General features: G+C 59.7%; 2 protein-coding genes across 25 annotated transcripts in view; one reads left to right on the top strand and one right to left on the bottom strand.

Annotated features, from left to right (window-relative positions):
• Positions 1-4051, top strand: part of SLC12A7 (solute carrier family 12 member 7) — a 104115-nt gene extending 100064 nt beyond the window's left edge. For 8 of the 9 annotated variants that reach the window (XR_013418239.1, XR_013418240.1, XM_028849317.2 and 5 more), the window contains 2 exons: positions 946-1079; positions 1975-4051. Coding sequence is in view for 6 of the 9 variants with exons in the window: in XM_028849317.2 (XP_028705150.1) it covers positions 946-1079; positions 1975-2066 (226 nt within the window). In the remaining 3 variants the exon portion in view is untranslated. The remainder of the gene's footprint in view (positions 1-945; positions 1080-1974) is intronic. The other variant, XR_013418242.1, reaches the window with a different exon arrangement.
• A 4199-nt stretch (positions 4052-8250) lies between these two features.
• Positions 8251-19922, bottom strand: part of NKD2 (NKD inhibitor of WNT signaling pathway 2) — a 34844-nt gene continuing 23172 nt past the window's right edge. The window contains exons 4-12 of one of the 16 annotated variants that reach the window (XR_013418244.1): positions 16482-16571; positions 15778-15838; positions 14493-14647; positions 13654-13749; positions 13045-13192; positions 12329-12413; positions 11469-11665; positions 8548-10010; positions 8251-8455 (exon numbers count right to left, since the gene is read on the bottom strand). Coding sequence is in view for 8 of the 16 variants with exons in the window: in XM_078004578.1 (XP_077860704.1) it covers positions 9433-10010; positions 11469-11665; positions 12329-12413; positions 13045-13192; positions 13654-13749; positions 14493-14647; positions 15778-15838; positions 16482-16571 (1410 nt within the window). In the remaining 8 variants the exon portion in view is untranslated. Of the gene's footprint in view, positions 10011-11468; positions 11666-12328; positions 12414-13044; positions 13193-13653; positions 13750-14492; positions 14648-15777; positions 15839-16481; positions 16572-19922 lie in introns of all 16 variants that reach the window. The other 15 variants (XR_013418246.1, XR_013418245.1, XR_013418248.1 and 12 more) reach the window with 15 other exon arrangements.

Genomic DNA, 19922 nt, shown 5'->3' with positions numbered 1-19922 from the left:
ATTCTGCAGTGTCCCCAAACCTGCTTGGCTGGGGAGTCTCCTGGGGGGCCGCGGCCGGGCCCAGGCTGCCAGGGACGCTTTGAGACATGGACTGGCCACGGCAGCTTCGGAGAGCAGACAGGGAGGGCCGTGGAGCAGAGCTTCGTTGTCAGTGAGGACGGAAGGCCGGGGCTGGACGGCCACACAGTGGAAGTGCTTGTCCTTTAGCCCTTGGCCAGGCAAGGGCAGGGTGGGCTGTGGGAGGGGACCCCAATAGTGGCCACTGTGAGCACCTGTGCCTCCAGCTGAGTTCTCGGCAGACCCTGCCCCCCCGAGAGCTTCAGCAGCGATGGCTGCACAGGCCGGGGGTTCCTCGGGGCCTTTCCTCCCTGAGCTTCTGGGCCCTGGACCCAGTCGTATCAGGACCCTCGGAGAGGAGAGGAGAGGAGAGGACGGGAGGGGAGGGGAGGGGAGAGGAGAGGAGGGGAGAGGAGGCCACGTGTGCTCAGCCTGACGGGTGGTGCTTGGCAGCGTCTGACATGGGGTTTAGGGGCAACGCCATGAATGTCAAGAGAAATGTGTCAGCCTTGAAGGCGTCAGGCACACGGGACACCCAGACGGTTTCCACTCTGTTCTGCCTGCTTCGCAGATGTAGATGTAGTTGAGAAAGCGCTTGTTGTTTGTGTCGTGTGACTAGCCCTTAGAAGCTTGGCAGCCTTAGTGTGCTGAGTTCTAGGTGCCTGGAGGCCAAAGCACCCACTGCTGAACAGCCGCCCCGCTGCACTCAGCGCCTCTCGCTCAGAGCGGCCGCCTCTGCATCCTTCAGGGTCAGAGGAACTGCCTGATCCTGACTCACACAGCCCTTTCCAGCGCGTGTAAATGTGGCTCATCAGGGCTCGGCTCAGCCTCATGTCCAGAGCGTGGGGCGCACCTGCTGCCCGCTGACCGTGCCCACCTCCCCCGCAGGGACCAGTCCAACGTCAGGCGGATGCACACGGCTGTGAAGCTCAATGGCGTCGTCCTCAACAAGTCCCAGGACGCACAACTGGTCCTGCTCAACATGCCAGGGCCCCCCAAAAACCGGCAGGGAGATGAGAACTGTATCCTTCCCCGCAGTGTGCCTGCTGGGCATGTGGGCATCCCCTGGCGGCTTCTCACTGAGACCTGGGATTGTGGGTCCTGTGAGCGAGACTGGCTTCCCGCCTCTCCTTCAGCCCCAGGCCCTGGGAGCTGCGACTGGGATGCAGTGGGACTCTGAGGCCAGTGGTGACGGGGCCAGAGTTGAGGCCAACCCTGCATTGGTGTGGGAGAGGGAGGACCCGACTACAGTACCAGCCCCACTGTCTCCGGGTGCTCAGGGCTGCCCTGGGGCTGGGAGGCTCCCTGTTGTGCACCCCCACAGCAGCTGTGCATCGTGGGACCTCTGCTGGGGCTTGGCCCCACCCTGCCCGGACGATGGTGGGAGGTGAAGAGCCCAGCTCGGCTTTAAGGCCCCAATTAGCCGCAGCTTTGGGAATTTGTGCTTTGTTGGGAAGGAGAACTCCGCGGTGCATCTGGGCGTATTGGCACAGACAGGGCGATGCCTGGCACATCCCTGCCAGGTCGGCACCAAGAGCTGGGGCCAGTGAGGGCATGTCCTCCACGGGTCCTGGTCAGGAGCTGTGGCCCAGGTCCCCTAGAGACTGGCAAGGACCCAGTCCTTTGGCTGGGGTTCCCTGTCGTGGGGTCAGCACCGTGGGCTCTGTCGCTGTCTCTGCTCATCCTTCCTGTGGCCACGGTGCTCCTTCTCTTTCCTGAGCACCGGCCTCTCCCCCCTGCCTTGCCTCTCTGTGCCTGGGGGTCTCTCTAATCCCCACCCCTCTTCTCACCTTGGCTCTGGCTTTCACAAATCAAATCTTAGCTAACTAGGAAGAGGATAAAACCTCGCTCCCAACACGATTCCAGCTACACACGCCCAGGTGAGATCAGCTCTGGCCTTAACTCTGTTGACCACAGACATGGAGTTTCTTGAGGTCCTGACCGAGGGGCTGAACAGAGTCCTCCTGGTCAGGGGTGGCGGCCGGGAGGTGATCACCATCTACTCCTAACGCCCAACAGCGTTGCGGCGCGCTGGGACGGGCACGGAGGACGGCGTGGGCGGCCTGCACCTGGGCTTGGCCCAGGGAAACAGCAAACACACCTGTCCCCCAGTGATGCCACCCAACCTGCCCGTGGGGCTTCCTACGGAAGTTTCTAGGCCCGTCACCTGGGGCTCTCCTGTTCAGCAGCCTTAAACGACAGGCTCAACCAGCAAGGGCGCGGCTGGACGATTTCCTTGCGTCCGAGGGCAGACACTGCTGCAGGAGTGACCTGGACGTGGCCGCATCTTCTCGCAGGTCACAAGACGCCAGCGAGCCCTCGCCTTGGTTTCTGGAAGTTCTTTTCTTGGCTGGACTTACCCAGTGGTTAGGTTGCATTTCTACCCCATCCAGAACATTCTTGGAAGAGCACCCGGAGCCGAAGCTGTCCCTGGTGATGAAGGTGAAACGTCAGCCCTGGCCGTGGCTCCGCTCAGGGCCCTGGTCACCTCCGAGTCGCTGTGTTCCTTGACTGTCTTTGTGTTTCTGCACCTCAAGGCAGGGAGGCTGGAGGACTCTGTCCATGCCCGTGTCACCCTCGTGTGGGAGCATCTGGGCTCAGCAGGTCCGCGTTTCACGAGCTGAGGCGTGGGCTGGGGCCATCTGGAAAGGGAACTCAGCTTTTCTGGAATATGGTGGATCATCTGTTGTGTGTGTGGTGAACACGGTGTGTTCGTCAGGGCCTATGCTCCAGGAAGGAGCCCCCAGTTGTGGCTCTGCCATGCCGGGCTGTGTTCGTAGCCATCCGAGTCTCCATCCGCCTTCAGAAAACCAGCCACTTCTTTTCATAAGCACTGACAGGGCCCAGCCCACAGCCACCGCTGCCGTCAGTGCCTCGCACAGGTGAATGCACTGAAACCCAGGGGCACACGCACACGGAGTGAACACCGAGTTCCCATACGGCCCACGACAGCCAGGACTCTCCATCCCACCCCACCCCAGGAGCATGGCACATGGTTCAGCCTCTGAGCCGGCTCACACGTGCCATCCCCACCCGGGCGCTCCAGGGAAGGTGGACACGGCCCCTGCGTGGGAGGTCCTCGGGCAGCAGTGGCGCCTGGCGTCGGACCTGTCTGGCTGAGTCCCGGGCGTCCCCTCCATGGCCTGTGCCTTGCGTGGAGGCGGCGGCGGCGGCGGCACTGAAGAGATACCTTTCAAGGGCCCAGCACACTTTGCACTTCCGCTGTGAGTTTGCTTTACAGGCTGTGGTCACATTTGCAGACTGCGAGCAGTGGCACCGACTTGGGCCTTCCTTTGTGTGTGGCGTATTTATTTATTTAAACACCCCAGGGAGTTACATGGTAAGGAGGTTGTCCATAAAGAGCTTGCTTCTATACTGGAGGCCCCAGATGGCCAGGCCTCGGGCTGCGTCCGGCTTGCACGGTCTCCCGAGGGAATCAGCCCCATCAACGAAGTTCAAATCAGGGCAGAGGCTGCACTTGTGCCTCCAGACAGTGGTTTCCGCACCAGGCTGGCATTGCTGTAGAGTGACGGCTGCCTAGAGCATGTCCCGGACATCACAGCGGGGCTCAGCAGTTCCCACAGCCTCTGCCTGCCTTGGCTAAGTGTGAGTTAAGCAGCAAAACTCTCTTCCGTGTATGAATGGGGCCAGCAGGTCCTGTGTCCCCTGCACCTGGAGGAGAGCAGGCTAGAGGCACAGTGGCCGCTGGGTGCTGGCTCTGAATGTCGGTTGGTGGCTGGAGAACAGCCCTGTGTGCTGGATGCCTCTGAGGGCCGCTCAGTCCCGCACACCAAACGGCTCGTGAGGGCTCAGCTCTGCCTCCGCCCTGGGCTGCAGCCTCTGCAAGCAAGCGACAGGCATCCTTTCTGTTATCAACTCCATGTAACCAGTAACTACGGCCATTTATAATTGACTCCGTTTCCTTTTGTAGGTTCCCTGTCTTTGTTCTTTGTATGATTTTGTTAGTAGAAAAATAAAGTCCGATGAAATCTGAGTATGCTGAAGAATCTCTCGAGTGTCATTCAGCATAAAAGTTAGACAACTGGAGAAAATGGTACTAGCCGCCCCTTCTCTAGCAGCAGCGTCAGGGCTGACCAGCCACAGCCAACGCAGGTGGCTGGAGAGTGACCATATGAATCGGACGAGGGCTTTAAATCATGTCATCAGTTTGGAACTGACCTTACCCCAAACTTCCTAGTGCTGCATGTTAAAATGACCCAATCTATGTATTCATTTTTGAGACAGTCTCTGTTGCCCAGGCTGGAATGCAGTGGCGCCATATCAGCTCACTGTAACCTCTGCCTCCCGGGTTCAAGCTATTTTCCTGCCTCAGCCTCCCGAATAGCTGGGATCACAGACATGCACCACCACACCCAGCTAATTTTTGTATATTACTAGAGATGGGGTTTCACCATGTTGGCCAGGCTGGTCTTGAACTCCTGACCTCAAGTGATCTGCCCACCTCAGCCTCCTAAAGTGCTGGGATTACAGGCGTGAGCCACCGTGCCCAGCCATTTGATTTATAATTTATATAAGGATGGAGGCACCAGAGAGTTGACCTGAGTGGGGACAGCACGTTCTAACGCGGTGAGATGCCACCTCACGCCTGTGATTGGCCACAGCCAAAACAGTGGAGAACCACGGTGAGGACGTGCGGAATCGGACCCTTCTTGCGGGGTTGCAGCCACATGGGAAGGGCCTGTGGTTCCTGAAAGTGCGAGACACAGAGCTGCCCCTTCCCCAGCAGGTCCACTCCTGGTGTGTGGCACGGCCTCAGGAACGGGTGCACGCAGGTTCACAGCAGCCAAACTGGACGCGGTCTGAGAACATGCTGAGTCCATGCAGGCTGTGCCTGCTGTGGGCCTCATCCAGCTAGAACCAGGAGCCAAGCTTGGAAGCCTCTTGCTCTGGAGGAAGCTGGACACAAGGGGTCTCACGCTGCGGGACTCCACTTAACGCGAAATGCCAGAGCGGGCCAGGCACAGAGGCAGGGTGTGCACTGACAGGTGCCGGGGGTGGGCTGAGGGAATGGGGGAGATGGGGGATGGGGGGAGGCTGCTCATGGGGTATGGATTTCTTTTTGGGGTGAAAATGTTCCGAAATGGCTGTGGTGAAGCTTACGTGACTGAACGTGCTGGAACACTGCCTCGTGTGTGTCGAAGGGTGAATTATGTGTGTGAAGCTGTTGGGCACCGTCTCCAGAGGGCCTGACACATGGTGGACAGGAAGGGACATGGCACAGGAGGGTGGCGGGTCCTGCTCTGGCTCTCAGGCCACAGGAGAGTGACCGTGAGAGCAGCGTTGTCCTCAGACCCCTGACGGGTGAGTGCTGGCTGCACCCAGGAATCCACACCCGGGACTTGGAGCACAGGAGTGGCCAGCTGGGGTGGGCCTGCTGTCCTGAGGGCCACGTGCTCACAAATTCCAGCAGGGAGGTTTGAGGACCCACTGATACCCACACGTCTGGGACCAGGGCCCAGTCAGAGACCCCGAGGTGTCCCCTTCCCTGGGAACCCGAAAACCAGGCTGCCTCCTCGCCTCAGTGGGTGCTTCCCAAGGAGCAAGAACTCGGCTAGAGCAGTCACCCACTCGTTCCCTCGTTCCCTCATTCACTCACCCAGTCGTTCTCCCACTCATCTGCACACTAATTCACTTACTGCTCATCCACCCGTGCCCCGCCTCACCCATTCATTCACCCACTCACCACTCACGGTCACCCACCCCATTCATTCGCCTACTCGTACTCATTTACCCCTCAGCCCCTCACTCATCGCTGTCATTCACAAACTCAGTCACTGTTCCATTCATTTATTCACCCATTCATTCATTCATTCCCTAACTCACCCACTCATCCTTCACCCATTCACTCACTAATTTACACCAGGTCACTCCCACTCATTCAGATACAGGCTGGTTCAGCTACAAGATCATCTGCTAGTCAAAGTCTACACAAACGTAAGAAAGAACAAAGCTCTTGGTTTCTGTGACACAGGCCTCTGTCCTTGTGTCACCTCTGTCACCCGGTCTCCTGCAGCAAAGCCTTCCTGGCGCCAGCATGGTGGGAAGACCTGGCCGAACGGCAGGTAGAGCTGCCCCAGGAGCAGGCTGTGTGCCGGGAGTCCTCCGAGGAGCCTCCGCCTCTGTCTCGCCTGCAGTGATGCATGGCCTTCCTTCTAGTGGCACCCACGTCCCCCGACGGGTGTGACCCGGGAGCCAGAGCAGGACCTGATGCCATCCTGTGCTGTGTCCCTTCCCATCTGCCACGTGCCAGGCCTGCTGGACATGGTACCCAACAGCTTCACACACACAATTCGCCCAGGCCCAGGCCAAGCTGCTGCAGCATAACTGACGAGACACACCAATCTTTACACGTGGGTGTTTAATGAATGACACCCATTCAGCACTGGCTCACTTTCTGTGCATGTGTGTTTTTTGCAGGGTTTTTTTTGGAGGGGGGTGTGGTTCTTGTGTTAGTCTGTTTTGCATTGCTATAAAGGAATACTTGGCACTGGGGTATTTATAAAGAAAAGAGGTGTATTTGGCTCCCCGTTGTGCAGGATGTACAAGCACGGTGCCTGCATCTGCTCAGCTTCTGGGGAGACCTCAGGAAGCTTCCACTCAAGGCAGAAGGCAAAGGAGGGGCAGGGATGTCACATGGTCAGAGCAGAAGAGAGAGGGGGAGGTGCCAGTTCCTTTAACCCAGCAGTCCCCAACCTTTTTGGCACCAGGGACTGGTTTTGTGGAAGACAAGTTTTCCACAGACGGGGTGGGGGGATGGTTTCAGGATGAAACTTCCACTTCCAATCATCAGGCATTAGATTCTCATAAGGAGCACCCAACCTAGATCCCTCGTATGCGCAGTTCACAGCAGGGTTCGAGGGCCCACGAGGATCTAATCCCCCTACTTATCTAACAGGAGGTGGGGCTCAGGCAGTCGTGCTCCCTCACCACTGCTCACCTCCTGCTGTGTGGCCCGTTCCTAACAGGCCACAAACCGGTAGCAATCCACAGCCTGGGGGTTGGGGGCCCTTGCTCTAAAGAACCAGATCTCCCACGAACTCAGAATGAGAGCTCACTCATCACCATGGCGAGGGCGCCAAGCCATTTGCCAGGGATCTACCCCCGTGGCTCAAACCCCTCCCACAGGCCCCACCCAGCACCGCGGATCACATCTCAACATGAGACTTGGAGGGGACATACACCCAAGCCCTGTCCATTCCCCTTACCTCGTTCAGGCTCAAGTGTGGCACCCTGAGGCACCAAGGGCCCTGCTGGGTGAGGCAGGCCCCAGCAGCTGGAGTTGGCAGTGGTGTCAGCGACTGTTTCCGGGGCTCTTTGAGCACCAGACCAGAACAACTCTGCTCCTGTCTTGTGTTTGCTGGAGTTTCGTCTGCACTGACCGTTTTCGTTTTTAACACCAAGGTTTAGAGGCAAAGCAGGCTGAAGCCCAGGCCTGGCAGAGCCTCCCTCCTCCCCAGTCGGTTGGCTGAGCCTGGCCCAAAGGGTGTGCAGGGATCTCCAGTCGGCGATGTCACTTGGGGTCTGATAGGTCCTCCGGGACTAAACAAACAAGGTCCCCTCAGCGTGAGGCCACGTGTGACATCACTGCACCCCCAGATGAATCTTCCTCATGTGTCATCCCCAAAGCAAGTGCCACATGAGATGCAGTCATCGCCAAACCAGGGGCTGCCAGGCACCAGGCCAGGCAGTGCCTCCAGGGGCTCGGAAGTGCCTGGAAACGCTGTGAGCGCTCTGGCCTCAGGAACCCCGAAAATCCCTCCCTGTGCTCACAGGAGACACCACTGGGCAGTCCCGAGGGGTCTGTAAACACCCAGGAGCAGGGCACATTGTCCACAGAGAAGCAGCAAATAAGCTGGCAAAGGCCGTGGCTTCTCCACAGATTCCTGTTCACACAGAGCCCAGCTTCTCTCCATAAAGCTGGGTTCGCGCAGCCTTGTGTTCCTGTTACCGTGAACTGAACTTCGGGGTTTTCTTAGAGCAGTAAAATGGAAAAACAAAAAATCCTACCTATAATTATGGAGTTGTGTGTGTGCATGTAAATTTACCGTCCTCTAAGCCGAGACGAACAGGCGCACTTCCTCCCAGAGCCCCGCGCAGGCAGCCTGCTCTCCACGCCTTCGGCCACGGGCTGGCGGAGGGGACCGACCGACCACAGCACCGACCATCTCTCTCTGAAAAGCTTGTTTTAATACAAGGTGTGGCATGGTACAAAATGCAGATATATTTATTAGGCCTGAAAAACATCTGTCACCAGTTGGCATCAATTTGCTTTATCCTTAAAAACAGAACGAGGAATGTAAACGCAAAACTGCTGTGCAGGCTTGCCAGATCCCGGAAAGCGCCCGCATGTTCCTGTTCGGGGTGACCACGTGGACCCCTGCAGGCTGCAAGACTCAGAAATGTTGGCACGGGCCCACCAGATCCCGGAAAGCGCCCGCACGTTCCTGTTCGGGGTAACCATGTGGACACCCGCAGGCTGCAAGACTCAGAAATGTCACTGGGACGTCCTTCAACCCTGCAACCCTCTCCTGACCCTTGCAGGAGGACACACTTTTCTCCAAAGCTGACACGTCACAGAAGCCGCCCCGTGAGTGTTGGACAGTGAATGTTCAAGTCCCCGTGTTCTGGGCCGCACCAAGCGCAAGCCTCTGCCCCTCCCCGCCTTGACTGTGTCCTGCATCCACCTGAGCTGCTGTGGCTCCGGGACCAGGGCCTACCTCCACCGCCGCATGCTGCCCTGTGGCCCCTCCTCGCTCGTCGGGGCTCCCTGTGCCCTGTGGTCCCTCCTCGCTGGTCTGGGCTCCCCACTCTGGCACTTCTCTTTCTAGCGCTGCTGCCTTCTGCTACGTCTGCTGCTTGGCCTCCTGCAGGGAGCCGCGGATGCTCCCTGCTAAGCACAAGCTGCTTCCCCTCGGCCCTGTCCCCTCTGACTTCATGATGCACAAGCCAGGCAAAGCTTCAGCTTTTCCATTCGCTCCCGGCCTCGCACTGGGACAGCCTACGGAGGCCACTGCTTGAAGCCCGGGAGGAACACCCACCCCAAGCATCCGGGCGTTCCCTGCGCACTCTAGGACCTCATTTTGGAATTGTAAAGGAAAGTAGTTTTATGGGTGACACAGATGAGCCTTAGAGCCAGGAAACGCAGCGGCCCAGATGTGTTCACCGCCACGTGGCATCGAGGGCAGGAGAGCAGAGGGCCCCTGGGCCTTGTCCGCGTGTCCAAGCTGTGCCGCCTCCGTCACACCAGCACCTGCAGTCAGTTGCTGTTTGCTGTCGGAGGTTGGGGGTGCTGGGCTCCCCGTCCCGAGGGTGCGGGCCGTGGTGTGCTGGAGCGAGGTGTGCTTGGCGGCGGCACTAGGACGGGTGGAAGTGGTGGTGGTGGTGGTGGTGGTGGTGCTCGTGGTGGTGGTGGTGTTCGTGCCGCTGGATCACCGGCACCGCGTAGCCCTCTCCCGCTGGCGTGGGCGGCAGGTCCCGCACCACCTCGTGCTCCATTGCGGCAGGCTGGGCGTGTGGGGCCTTGAGTGGCGAGTGGCCCTCCCTGCCCTTTTGGCGGTACCGCTTGTGGCCGTAGGGTGGCGGTGGGGGCTGCGGGGGAGGCTGCGGGAGGTGGTGGCCGTCCTGAGGGGCCTGGGGGGACAGGACGGCCGGCAGGTAGTAGCTGAAGGCTTTCCCGGACTTGCTGCTGGCTGGCACCCCGGGCGGCTTCCCGGAGCCCTTGGGGGACTTGAGGAACTGCTTCTCCGGCCCCTTCGGCCGGGGCTGTGGGTCCAGGGCCCGGGCAGCAGTTTCCAAGGATGGCACGTGTTCCACCAGCACCTGCGACCTGCGGTGGTGCACAGCGTGTGTGTCCGGCTCTTGGGAGCGGGACCGGGCCTGGAGGTGCGAGGCCCTGCCCTGGGGCTCCTGCTTGGCTTGTACAGGAGGGGACCCTGCGGACACAGGTCAGAGTGTGAAGCCCTGGGAGTGCAGGCCCAGGTTCCCATCTCCTCCGAAACGGCCCAAGGCCCACTGGAAGAGCTGTGCCAGGTGTCCCATCTGAGGCCGGCCTGTTAGCCAAGTCTGCAGTCAGACGGCCACCAGCCCTGAAGGGAAGGGGCCCGGCCACCGGGGATGACCTGCCTGGCTCCACAGCTCCCTGCAAAGGCCGACTCCTCTAGCCCCATCCCCACTGCGTGTCCTGGGAGCGGAGCTTCTCTCCTCGCACAGCTGAGACCCTGCCTGGGGCCCCATGGCAGAAAGCCAGGTTATGTTAGGGAGGGCACCCCCAGGATTCACGTCCCCTAAACCCTCATTACAAAACAGATTCCAGAAGGACCCAGGGCTTCCACCTTCACAAGGTGCAGTGCAAGCCCCATGCACAGAATGGCCCAGTTCAGCGTCAGCACACAGCACACCGAGCCCGTGACCCCGATCCAGCTCCACCCCTCCTGCCCCTGGGGACTCCTGGAGCCGGGGTTAGGAGAGGGACTTGGCCCCAGTCCTTGGGAAGCGGCCTGGGCTTTAGTCCAATAATCTCCATGCAGGCCACACGAGGGTGCTGCTGGTCAGAAATAAATGGGTGCTGGGCAGGCTGCCAGCTGTCTACGCTGCTTGCCATCCACACTGCCTGCCGTCCACACTGCCTGCCATCCACACTGCCTGCCGTCCACACTGCTTGCCTGCCATCCACACTGCTTGCCTGCCATCCACACTGCCTGCCGTCCACACTGCCTGCCGTCCACAATGCCTGCCGTCCACACTGCCTGCCGTCCACCCTGCCTGCCGTTCACACTGCCTGCCGTCCACACTGCCTGCCGTTCACACTGCCTGCCATCCACACTGCCTGCCTGCTGTCCACTGTCTGTTGTCCACACTGCCTGCCTGCCATCTACACTGCCTGGTGTCCACACTGTCTGTTGTCCACACTGCCTGCCATCCACACTGCCTGCCATCCACACTGCCTGCCTGCCGTCCACAATGCCTGCCGTCCACACTGCCTGCTGTCCACACTGCCTGCCTGCCGTCCACATTGCCTGCCGTCCACACTGCCTGCCGTCCACACTACTGGACAACCCCTCTGCTGAGTGAGCTGGTGATTCGACCCTAAAATACTGACTTCTCACCCCAAGGCAGGGTTTTCCTGAATGCAAACCCAACGTCTTCCATCTCACTTTGAACCAGGTACTCCCCCTGCCATACACACACACCTGGACGGGGCGCCCGCCTTGCTTTTGGGCGGCACCAACAGGTAGCCAGGAGGCAGTCACGACCAACAGGTAGCTGTGGAAGGACCTGGGTGCCAGGCGGGGCGGGGCAGGGTCCCCCTGCACTCAGGGCTGCAGGAAGCAGGACCTTCAATGGGCACCCACAGCCGGGGCCTCGCGCCCAGGGTGGCCTCCAGGACATACCAGGGCCGAATCTGGACGTGTAGTTCTCAATCCCGGCGAGGTCCAGGTAGTGGTTTCTGCGCTCCGTGTTCTCGTCCACGCAGTAGGGTCCCCGCTCTGAGCAGGGCTGGGGGTCAGCGCTGGGCCTCCTGCATGGAGCACAGAGAAGGGCCTGACCGCCACACAGACTGGGCGGCACGTCCCCGAGGATGGGGTACCTGCAGCAGGCGGCGGACGTCCGGGGTGTGTCCTGACCAGCACCCACCTCCTCGCAGAGCAGGAAGAGCGGACGACTGGGCGCAGACACAGCCAAGTGCCGTCCAGAGAAACAAGGTCATGGCCGCCCCCCGGAACCCTGTGATCTCTGTCCCAGGCACCAGAGCTGCAGGTGCTCTAGGGAGCGGCTCATGCTGTAGTGGCCCCTGGTCACCACTCTGGGACCACTGTAGCCACTGCACCAGCCACTGCCCAGCCACCCTCAGCCACTGCCTGAGCCATCCCCAGCCACCCTCAGCCACCCCCAACCATTGCCCCAGCCACTGCCTAGCCACCCCCAACCACTGCCCCAGCCACCCCCAGCCCTGCTGCTGCCAAAGCTGCTGAGTGGAGCAACAGGGAGCCACGGCAAGTCCAAGCTGAGGGTGTCAAGGCTGCTGCAACTGCTGCCCCTCAAAGCCCTCTGCTCAGACAGACTCGGGGGCCCAGCTCAGCCACGGTGCCAGATGCTGGAAGGGCCCGTGCCCCACAGAGCTGCCGGCCCAGGTGCCCCCAGCAGGTCTGACCTAGAGGACAATGCATGGCCTGTGGCCTGCGGGAAACAGGGGTATGGCCAGGGTGCCTCTGCCTAAGGCACAGCCCCACCCTGGCACCCCAGCCCTCACCTGACGTGTGCAGACAACCTCCTGTCGGCCACCCTTGGCTCCTCTGGCAGTTCACTCTCTGTTCTGCAACGGTTGGGCTCCCGGTCTGAAAGGGGGGTCCTGCTGTCACTCACTCACTCCCTTCTTCATTCAGCACTAACTCATTCACTCATTCATTAACTCACTCATTCACTCATTCATTAACTCACTCATTCATTAACTCACTCGTTCACTCATTCATTAACTCACTCGTTCACTCATTCATTAACTCACTCGTTCACTCATTAACTCACTCGTTCACTCATTAACTCACTCGTTCACTCATTAACTCACTCGTTCACTCATTCATTAACTCATTCACTCATTAACTCACTCATTCACTCATTCATAAACTCACTCATTCACTCATTCATTAACTTACTCGTTCACTCATTCATTAACTCACTCGTTCATTCACTCATTAACTCACTCGTTCATTTACCCATTAACTCACTTGTTCACTCATTCATTAACTCATTCACTCATTAACTCACTCACTCATTCACTCATTAACTCACTTGTTCACTCATTCATTAGCTCACTCGTTCACTCATTCATTCATCTGCTTACTCACTCACCCATCCATTCACCCACTCACTCCTCCATCCACTCACTTGTCCCTCCCTGACCCCAGCACACAATTTAGGCCCCTGCCAATGTGGGGTAGGGTCCTGTGTGTGTGCTCAGGCCTCGCTCACCCTGGCCGGCAGGAGGACCCTCCTTCCTCTTGCTGGAGGGCTCAGGGCTGACGGTTAGCTTCACACGGAGGGTCTTGCTGCTGCCCGAGGAGTGGTTGACCGAGGCATCCACGACCTCATAGATGGTATGCATGAGGCTGGACATGTCCTGGGGCCCAGCATCGGTGTCACTGACAGAGCAGACCCCAGGGGATGCCACCCGCCCTCCCTGCCAGAAAACACACCCATCCCCTGCCCCTCCCCACACCATCCTCGCAGCTGCCGACAGACCTCAGGGACCAACACAGGCGTCTTCTCTGAGCAGCCTGGGTCTGCCTGGGAGGCCCTGTGAGTGCCTCCAGTGCCCTCAGGGCAGCCCTGCCGTGTGGGAAGCACAGCCGCAGAAATGGGCGGTGCAGGCTTGGCCCAGAAACACATGTGAATCAGGCCCTGGGGAGACGCAAGCCCAGCTGGCGTGAGGACCTCGCCGCAGACAGGTCCCCGCCCGCCCCTTGAGGTATGGCGAGGCCAGCACAGTCCATCTGTCCCTCCATCTGTCCCCCAGTCTGTCTACTACTGGGCCCTGTGCAGCCCTTCCTGTAGACCTGACACAAACACAAGCTCACCTACCTCCCTGGTGACCTTCCCACAGTTGTCAAAGTCGTAGAGCGTGAACGTCCACTCCTGGCGGTCGTCGTCCTCCACCGAGACATCGCACTGGAGTGCCTGCAGGGGACATGGGGGCTGGGACCTCGCCTCCTACCCACACCAACACGCCCCATTCCGTAGGGGGCAGGATCTTCTGGGGCCTTTCCCGGGGGTCCCTCATGCCAGCCAGGAAAGGGGGAGCCTAGAGGGCAGCGTGGCTGGAGCCCAGGCCCTGGAACCAGCAGATCTTTCTTGTCCGTCTTCGGCCCTCCTTGGGGGGACCCAGCTTTGTGCTCCGTGACTTGGTTTCCCCACAGTGACACCTGTCTCAGCTCATGCAAGCACTCCATGTCCCCCAGAAGGAGAAGAGGACACGCTGGCCGTCAAGTGTTGTCAATTCCAGAAATCTTGACTGGACACGGAGACCCCACCCCTCCCTCAGCCCTCCCGGGAAGCGGAAGCCCAGTGCCCTGTGCCTTGGGCCCGGTGCCCTGCCTCCAGTCGGGCTGTCCGTCAAATCAGCTTTGGCATTACTCCTGTAGTGCTAAGGGTACCAAGGCTGGGAACGCGGCTCAAGTTATTTAATGCCAGACCAGTCAGTTTTGGCCAAATTCACAGCAACATCCCGCACTTGCTGGCTCCTGCTGACTTTGGCTGCATATTCAAGTTTTGCTTCAGTGCTTTAAATGGGGTGAACTGTGGGGAAAACTGAGTGAACTACGTAGTGTCCACAGATACCCATTTTAGGGCAACACACGCCTGTCCCTGTGCCCCCGGCCCCAGGGATGTGTTCCCGCAAGTGAGGCCGGAGAAAGACCTACGTCAATGTTGAGGCGCTGCCCGCCTCGTCCTCGTGGGCCCTCACGGTTTGCTGCCCTCTCTCCGTCATCTGCGCTGAGTTGTTGTCCTGGGCGCTCGCGGCCCTCAGCTTTCTCAGTGGGGAGTGCCACTACGGGGACAAGAGGTGGCGAAGGGGCTGGCAGAGGAGACATGGAGGATGTGGCCTGCCGTGGGGGGGGGGCGTTGCTGCCCTCCCCTCCCCGCACCATGATCCCATCCAGACGAGCCTGAGCCAAGAGCCTGATCTTGGGACCCCTGCAGAGGGGAGAGAGGCCCCATCCCAGCCAGCCTCAGCCAGGTGTGCCCTCCTCTCACCAGCCCACAGTGGCTCCCAACTGCAACCACCACCTCGGGGCTGGGGATGCAGCAGACTCCGAGGAGCACAGATAGGGGAAGACAGCCTGGGCCTCCAGGAGATGCTCCCTGTGTCATCATCAGGCCCCCCTCCCCGTAGACACAGTCCCTACCGCCCTCCACTCCAGAATCCTGGCACTGAGCCCACAGGCCATGCAGACCACCTGTGCACTGAGTGTGTCAAAGGCGGCCCCCTCCCCCAGCCTCTGGGCAGGATGGATGAACAGCACTCAGGTTTCTGGGGCACAATTATTCCATTATTCTCTGGCACTTGCAAGCCGCGTCCCCAGGATAGGAGCATGGGCCTGTCCCAGCTTAGCACCTGCAGACAAGTGCACGTCGAGCCTGAGCTGGGACGACACTCTGGGCCTGCCTTCCCATTGAGGGGGGTCTGGGTGCCTCTCTTGGCTTCAGCAGCCATCTGAAGGTGACCCGGCTGGCTGACCTCCCAGCACCCTCCCACAGACCCACAGGTAAGCCAAGTGTCGACCTGCCACACGCCACAGGTAGGACTGGTGCCACGGAGACACACAAGTGGCAGGGACTTAGGCTGGGCCAGCATCTCACACATCCTCTGACCCAGGGCTGACGTGAAAATTCACAGGTCACCTTTATACAGAGCCACCCCCATCCACAAACACAGGCTCACAGAGACTCCAAACACATAAAGGTGATGCTTAGGGCTCTGGCCATGGGATGTGGGGTGGGCCTTTTTCATCTCTGCTGCCAGTCCAGCGAGGACCCTGCGAGTTGTGCTGCCGAGCACGTTTCAAGAACAAGGTGCGTCTGAGTCTGGGAAGCGCCCCTTGCCTCACACACAGGGGGGTTTTAAGGGTGGTTTTCTGGCGTTGCCTTGGTACGGGATGAAGTCTGCGAGGTTTGGGGAGGGAGGGCTGCGGGAGCTGCACTTACCCTCTAGGGGACACTGGTCCTCCCGGAAAGGCCCTTCCTTGGGGTTCCCATTGGGCAGCTCCTGCAGGAAGAACGGGGCACTCAGCGGCCACACAGCTCAGTGGGCAGGCGGGGGAGACGGGCAGGAGCTCTGGGTGTCTAGACTGGAGCCTGACACTCGCCTCAAGCCTCCTGGGGCATCTCAATCTCTGGGTCCAGAAACACCAACCCTCTGTGCCCCACTCAGCCTCGGATTTTAGGAGGCAAAACACACAGACATTCCCGTGTTGTCAGGTTCCCCAGAGCATTTCCAGGTGGAAGACGCGGCTGCCTAGAATGACCCCTTCGGTCAGTCCTGCCCTGAGGATGCCCCTGGCCAGGGCCCCACGCTGGATCACCCTAAATACAAGAGGAGACACGCCTGCCCCTTTGCTCTGGGGCCTGCTCCCAGCACTGCCCCCCGGAGCCTGACACGAGGACTCCAGCCGCTGCCCCCACGGCTGCCCAGCACCCCAGCGTGCCTCTTCTAGGGCTGCCGGCAGAGACCAGTTACAGAAAATGGGGAAAAACTTCAAACACATCCCAGCGGTGTTTCTGCTGAGCCAAAGCTCACAGGGTCCTCATGAATTAGCTACAGCCTTGAGGACACGGAGGAGACAGACCATGGTCAGGGCAGGGGCCTTGCGTGGCAGTGGAGATGCGGCGTCCCTCAGCCCAGCACTCACCGCCCTGGAGCATTTCCTGAGAGCAGGCAGCTCTCGCACAGGCGGGCTGGAGGGATGGGCAGCTGTGTTTTTGCTTCTGATTCCAGGTCCCTGGAAAGCCGTGGAGAGCCCGCAAGGAGACAGAGCACAGAGCTGAGTCCCATCCACCTGGATGGCCAGAGCCTGACCCTGGCGATGACTTTGGTGCGAGTTGGTGTCTCCGTGGGTGGACACGGGACCCCAGGGCTGCCCTCATGGTCCCCACGCTTCATCCTTTCCTCCTGACCGGGGTCACATGCCCTTCATCCCTTCTGACCTCCTGGGGGGCTACCGGCCCCGCTGGGGTCCCTGGGGTTCCTGGAGTCTGGCCCGGGCAGGAGGCCGAGAGAGGTCGCCCTCGAGGGCACCTGGACCCCCCCAAGCGCCTCCTGCCACCGTGGTCATTGGCCAGGGGCCAAGCAGGGTATGCTGGAAGGTTCCAGGCTGGCTGGCTGCCACCCCAGACCTTGGGCAGGGAGAAGGACTGGACCCCCATCCGCACATGGACACTAAGGTGACGCTGCCGAGGCTGAGTATGGTTGAGTCAGACCCAGGCCCCCAGCCCTCCTTGTGGCTGAGCCAAGGGCCCCCTGGAGCTGAGGTCTCCTGCCGGTCACCCAGGGAGGTGCCAAGGCAGGGTAGGCAGCTCCCAGTGGGAGGCAGGAGAGCTTGCCCTCATTTTAATAAGAAACAAAACAGCTGATTATTAAAAAGTAGGCCTCCCTCCTGGGGGCTGCAGTCCCGACATTCCGGGACTGGCTGCTGCGGAACTGAGGGGCCCTATGAGCCCAGCCTGGCGAGGCCCTCGTACATCCACACAGCAGGGAGGCACCGCTGTGAGGTAAAACTCTGTCCAGGTGGACACTGGCATAAAACCAAATCATCTCTAAAACCCGGGCTGTGGTTATTTATTTTTTTTCAAAATCAGAATAATGGATGAGGCTGCAGTCGTAGGCTTCTGTGGAGTGCAGAGCAGTGCCCAGAGCCCCAGAGGTGCAGCCCCCATAGGCACAGCATCCTCGTGGGAAGGACCAGGTGCCGGGAGCTCCAGAGCCCCTCAGGTGGACTCGTCCAGGTGCTTGGCGGCGGCTGCCAACAGAAATGGTGTCATGAGGGCAGCCAAGGCCCCCCAACGCCCAGGCTGAGGGATGCAGGCACTGTCACTGTGGAGGGCTGGTAGGGAGGGGAAAGTGACCCTAAATGCTGAGGTGGGCGCCCCGAGGCATCCCTGTCCACCCCTGGGAGCTCCAGCCCAGACCTTCTCTGGGACGTGGGGAGGGTGCTGGGGGGCTGCACCACGCAGGGTTCTCAGTCCCCCCACCCCACTGCACCACAATCCCCCACCAAGTGCCCAGTTCACCTCCCATCAGACCAGCAGGCAGAGCTCAGGCCTCCTGCATGGTGCTGGGTGCCCCAAGCCTCTTTACAGATGGCAGTGAGGTGCCCTGGGGCCTGAGGGCCGGCACGCACAGCACTCCTTGCTAAAGAGCCCTAAATGAAGTCACTCATGGAGGCCACATTGCTGTCCAGATGGGGGCAGCAGCAGCGGCTTCCTGGAAAGTGCCAGAACTCATAGGAGCAGCCGGGCAGCAAGTTGGGCGGGGTGGAGTAATTTTTAAGGGATTTTTAAGTGTTTTCCACGATTTGCTGAAAATGACAAGTGAGAAATGGCGCATCACGCACTCCAAGCATGATGTCAATACAGCGAACATGCAAACGCCGTCCATGTCATGTGTCTAAAAATTCTGAGTGCACTTGTGGGGGATTTCTCTTTTTTTTTTTTTTGAGACGGAGTCTCGCTCTGTCGCCCAGGCTGGAGTGCAGTGGCGCAATCTCGGTTCACTGCAAGCTCCGCCTCCCGAGTTCACGCCATTCTCCTGCCTCAGCATCCCACGTAGCTGGGACTACAGGTGCCTGCCACCATGCCTGGCTAGTTTTTTTTTTGTGTGTGTATTTTTAGTAGAGACAGGGTTTTGCCATGTTAGCCAGGATGGTCTCGATCTCCTGACCTCGTGATCCGCCCACGTCAGCCTCCCAAAGTGCTGGGATTACAGGCGTGAGCCACCGCCCGGCCACTTGTGGGGGATTTCACTGGTTACAGACAGGAGTCTAAACTTGCGAGATGGCAGGAGGAGGGGTGCAGCTGTTCAAGACAGAAATCTGCACAGACCCGTGGTTTGATTTCTGGAAACGCTTCCCGCACTACACCAACCAGTCAAGCTACAATAACCAACCAACACTGTAATAACCAACCAAAACTACACCAACCAGCCAACGCTCCACCAACCAGCCAATGCTACACCAACCAGCCAATGCTACGCCAACCAGCCAACACTACACCAACCAGCTAACGCCACACCAACCAGCCAACACTACACCAACCAGCCAATGCTACACCAACCAGCTCATGACCGAGTTCCTAACACAGAGGAAAATCCCATTTAAAAAAATCCACTTATACCTCAGCCCTAGAATTCTCAGCCCTCGAATGCACAGTGTTTTTTCTAAGCCACAAGTCAACAGCTGCCTCCGAGATGCAGAGCGGATCAAACGGGAAGAAATATTTGCAGTCAAAGCCACACCGGTCTCTGTGGCTGGTGATTTCATCGAATCCGTCCTGGTTGCATAAAATTGCCCTTTAATCTATGCTGCCTCGGTTAACTAGAAGGCCAAGAGCTTTAATTGCAACTTATAAAACCTGCCCCCGGGCCACTGGCCAGATGTGCGGCCCCTCCCCACTGGGGAGACTTCCTGAGAGGCCAAGTCCGCACTCGGAACCCCGGCAGGCCTGGCCCAATGTGCCCCAGCACCCACCAAAGCCTCAGCTTCCCAGGGCAGGCGCCCCTCCCTGAGATGCAGCCCCCACCTGGCCTCGCCCTCCCGAGGACCCACCCTCCCCTCACTCCCTCCCAAGGGTCCAACCCCCCCTCAATCCCTCTCACCCTGCCCCCAGTGAGAGCCTCCTGTGACCCCCCAACCTGTTCCACCCCCGCCCCGTCCCAGCTGCACTTCCGGCTTGGGGTGCCTGGGCACCTCCTCTAACCTGTCCCACTGCCCTGCATCCCTGAGAACCCTCCATGTCAGCAGCAACTCCACGGCTGGCCTTCAGGCCTCCCCATGCCCGCTGTCCCCTCCTGCCCACGGCATCCTCCTACAATGCTGGGCGCTCTCCTGGCCCCTGGGAGGACAGGGAACCCGACCATGGGCCTGCCCCGTGGGGCCTCATCCCATAAGGAAAGCAGCCGCATCTGCCTGAGCAGCTCGACCCCACTCCCTCACTCAGCATCACCTCAGATTTGGGAGGAGGGTCTGACCCCAGGCCACGGAGGCCAGAGCCCACAGCCTCACAGCTGCATGAGCGGCAGGTGTCTGTCACACGGCGTCAACAACAGGTGGCCTTTGCTCCAGGTCCCATGGCCCCGT

Source organism: Macaca mulatta, chromosome 6 (assembly GCF_049350105.2).
Source record: "Macaca mulatta isolate MMU2019108-1 chromosome 6, T2T-MMU8v2.0, whole genome shotgun sequence".
Taxonomy (NCBI): domain Eukaryota; kingdom Metazoa; phylum Chordata; class Mammalia; order Primates; family Cercopithecidae; genus Macaca; species Macaca mulatta.
Note: the sequence above shows the minus strand (reverse complement) of the source record. Positions and strands in the feature narration are given on the sequence as shown.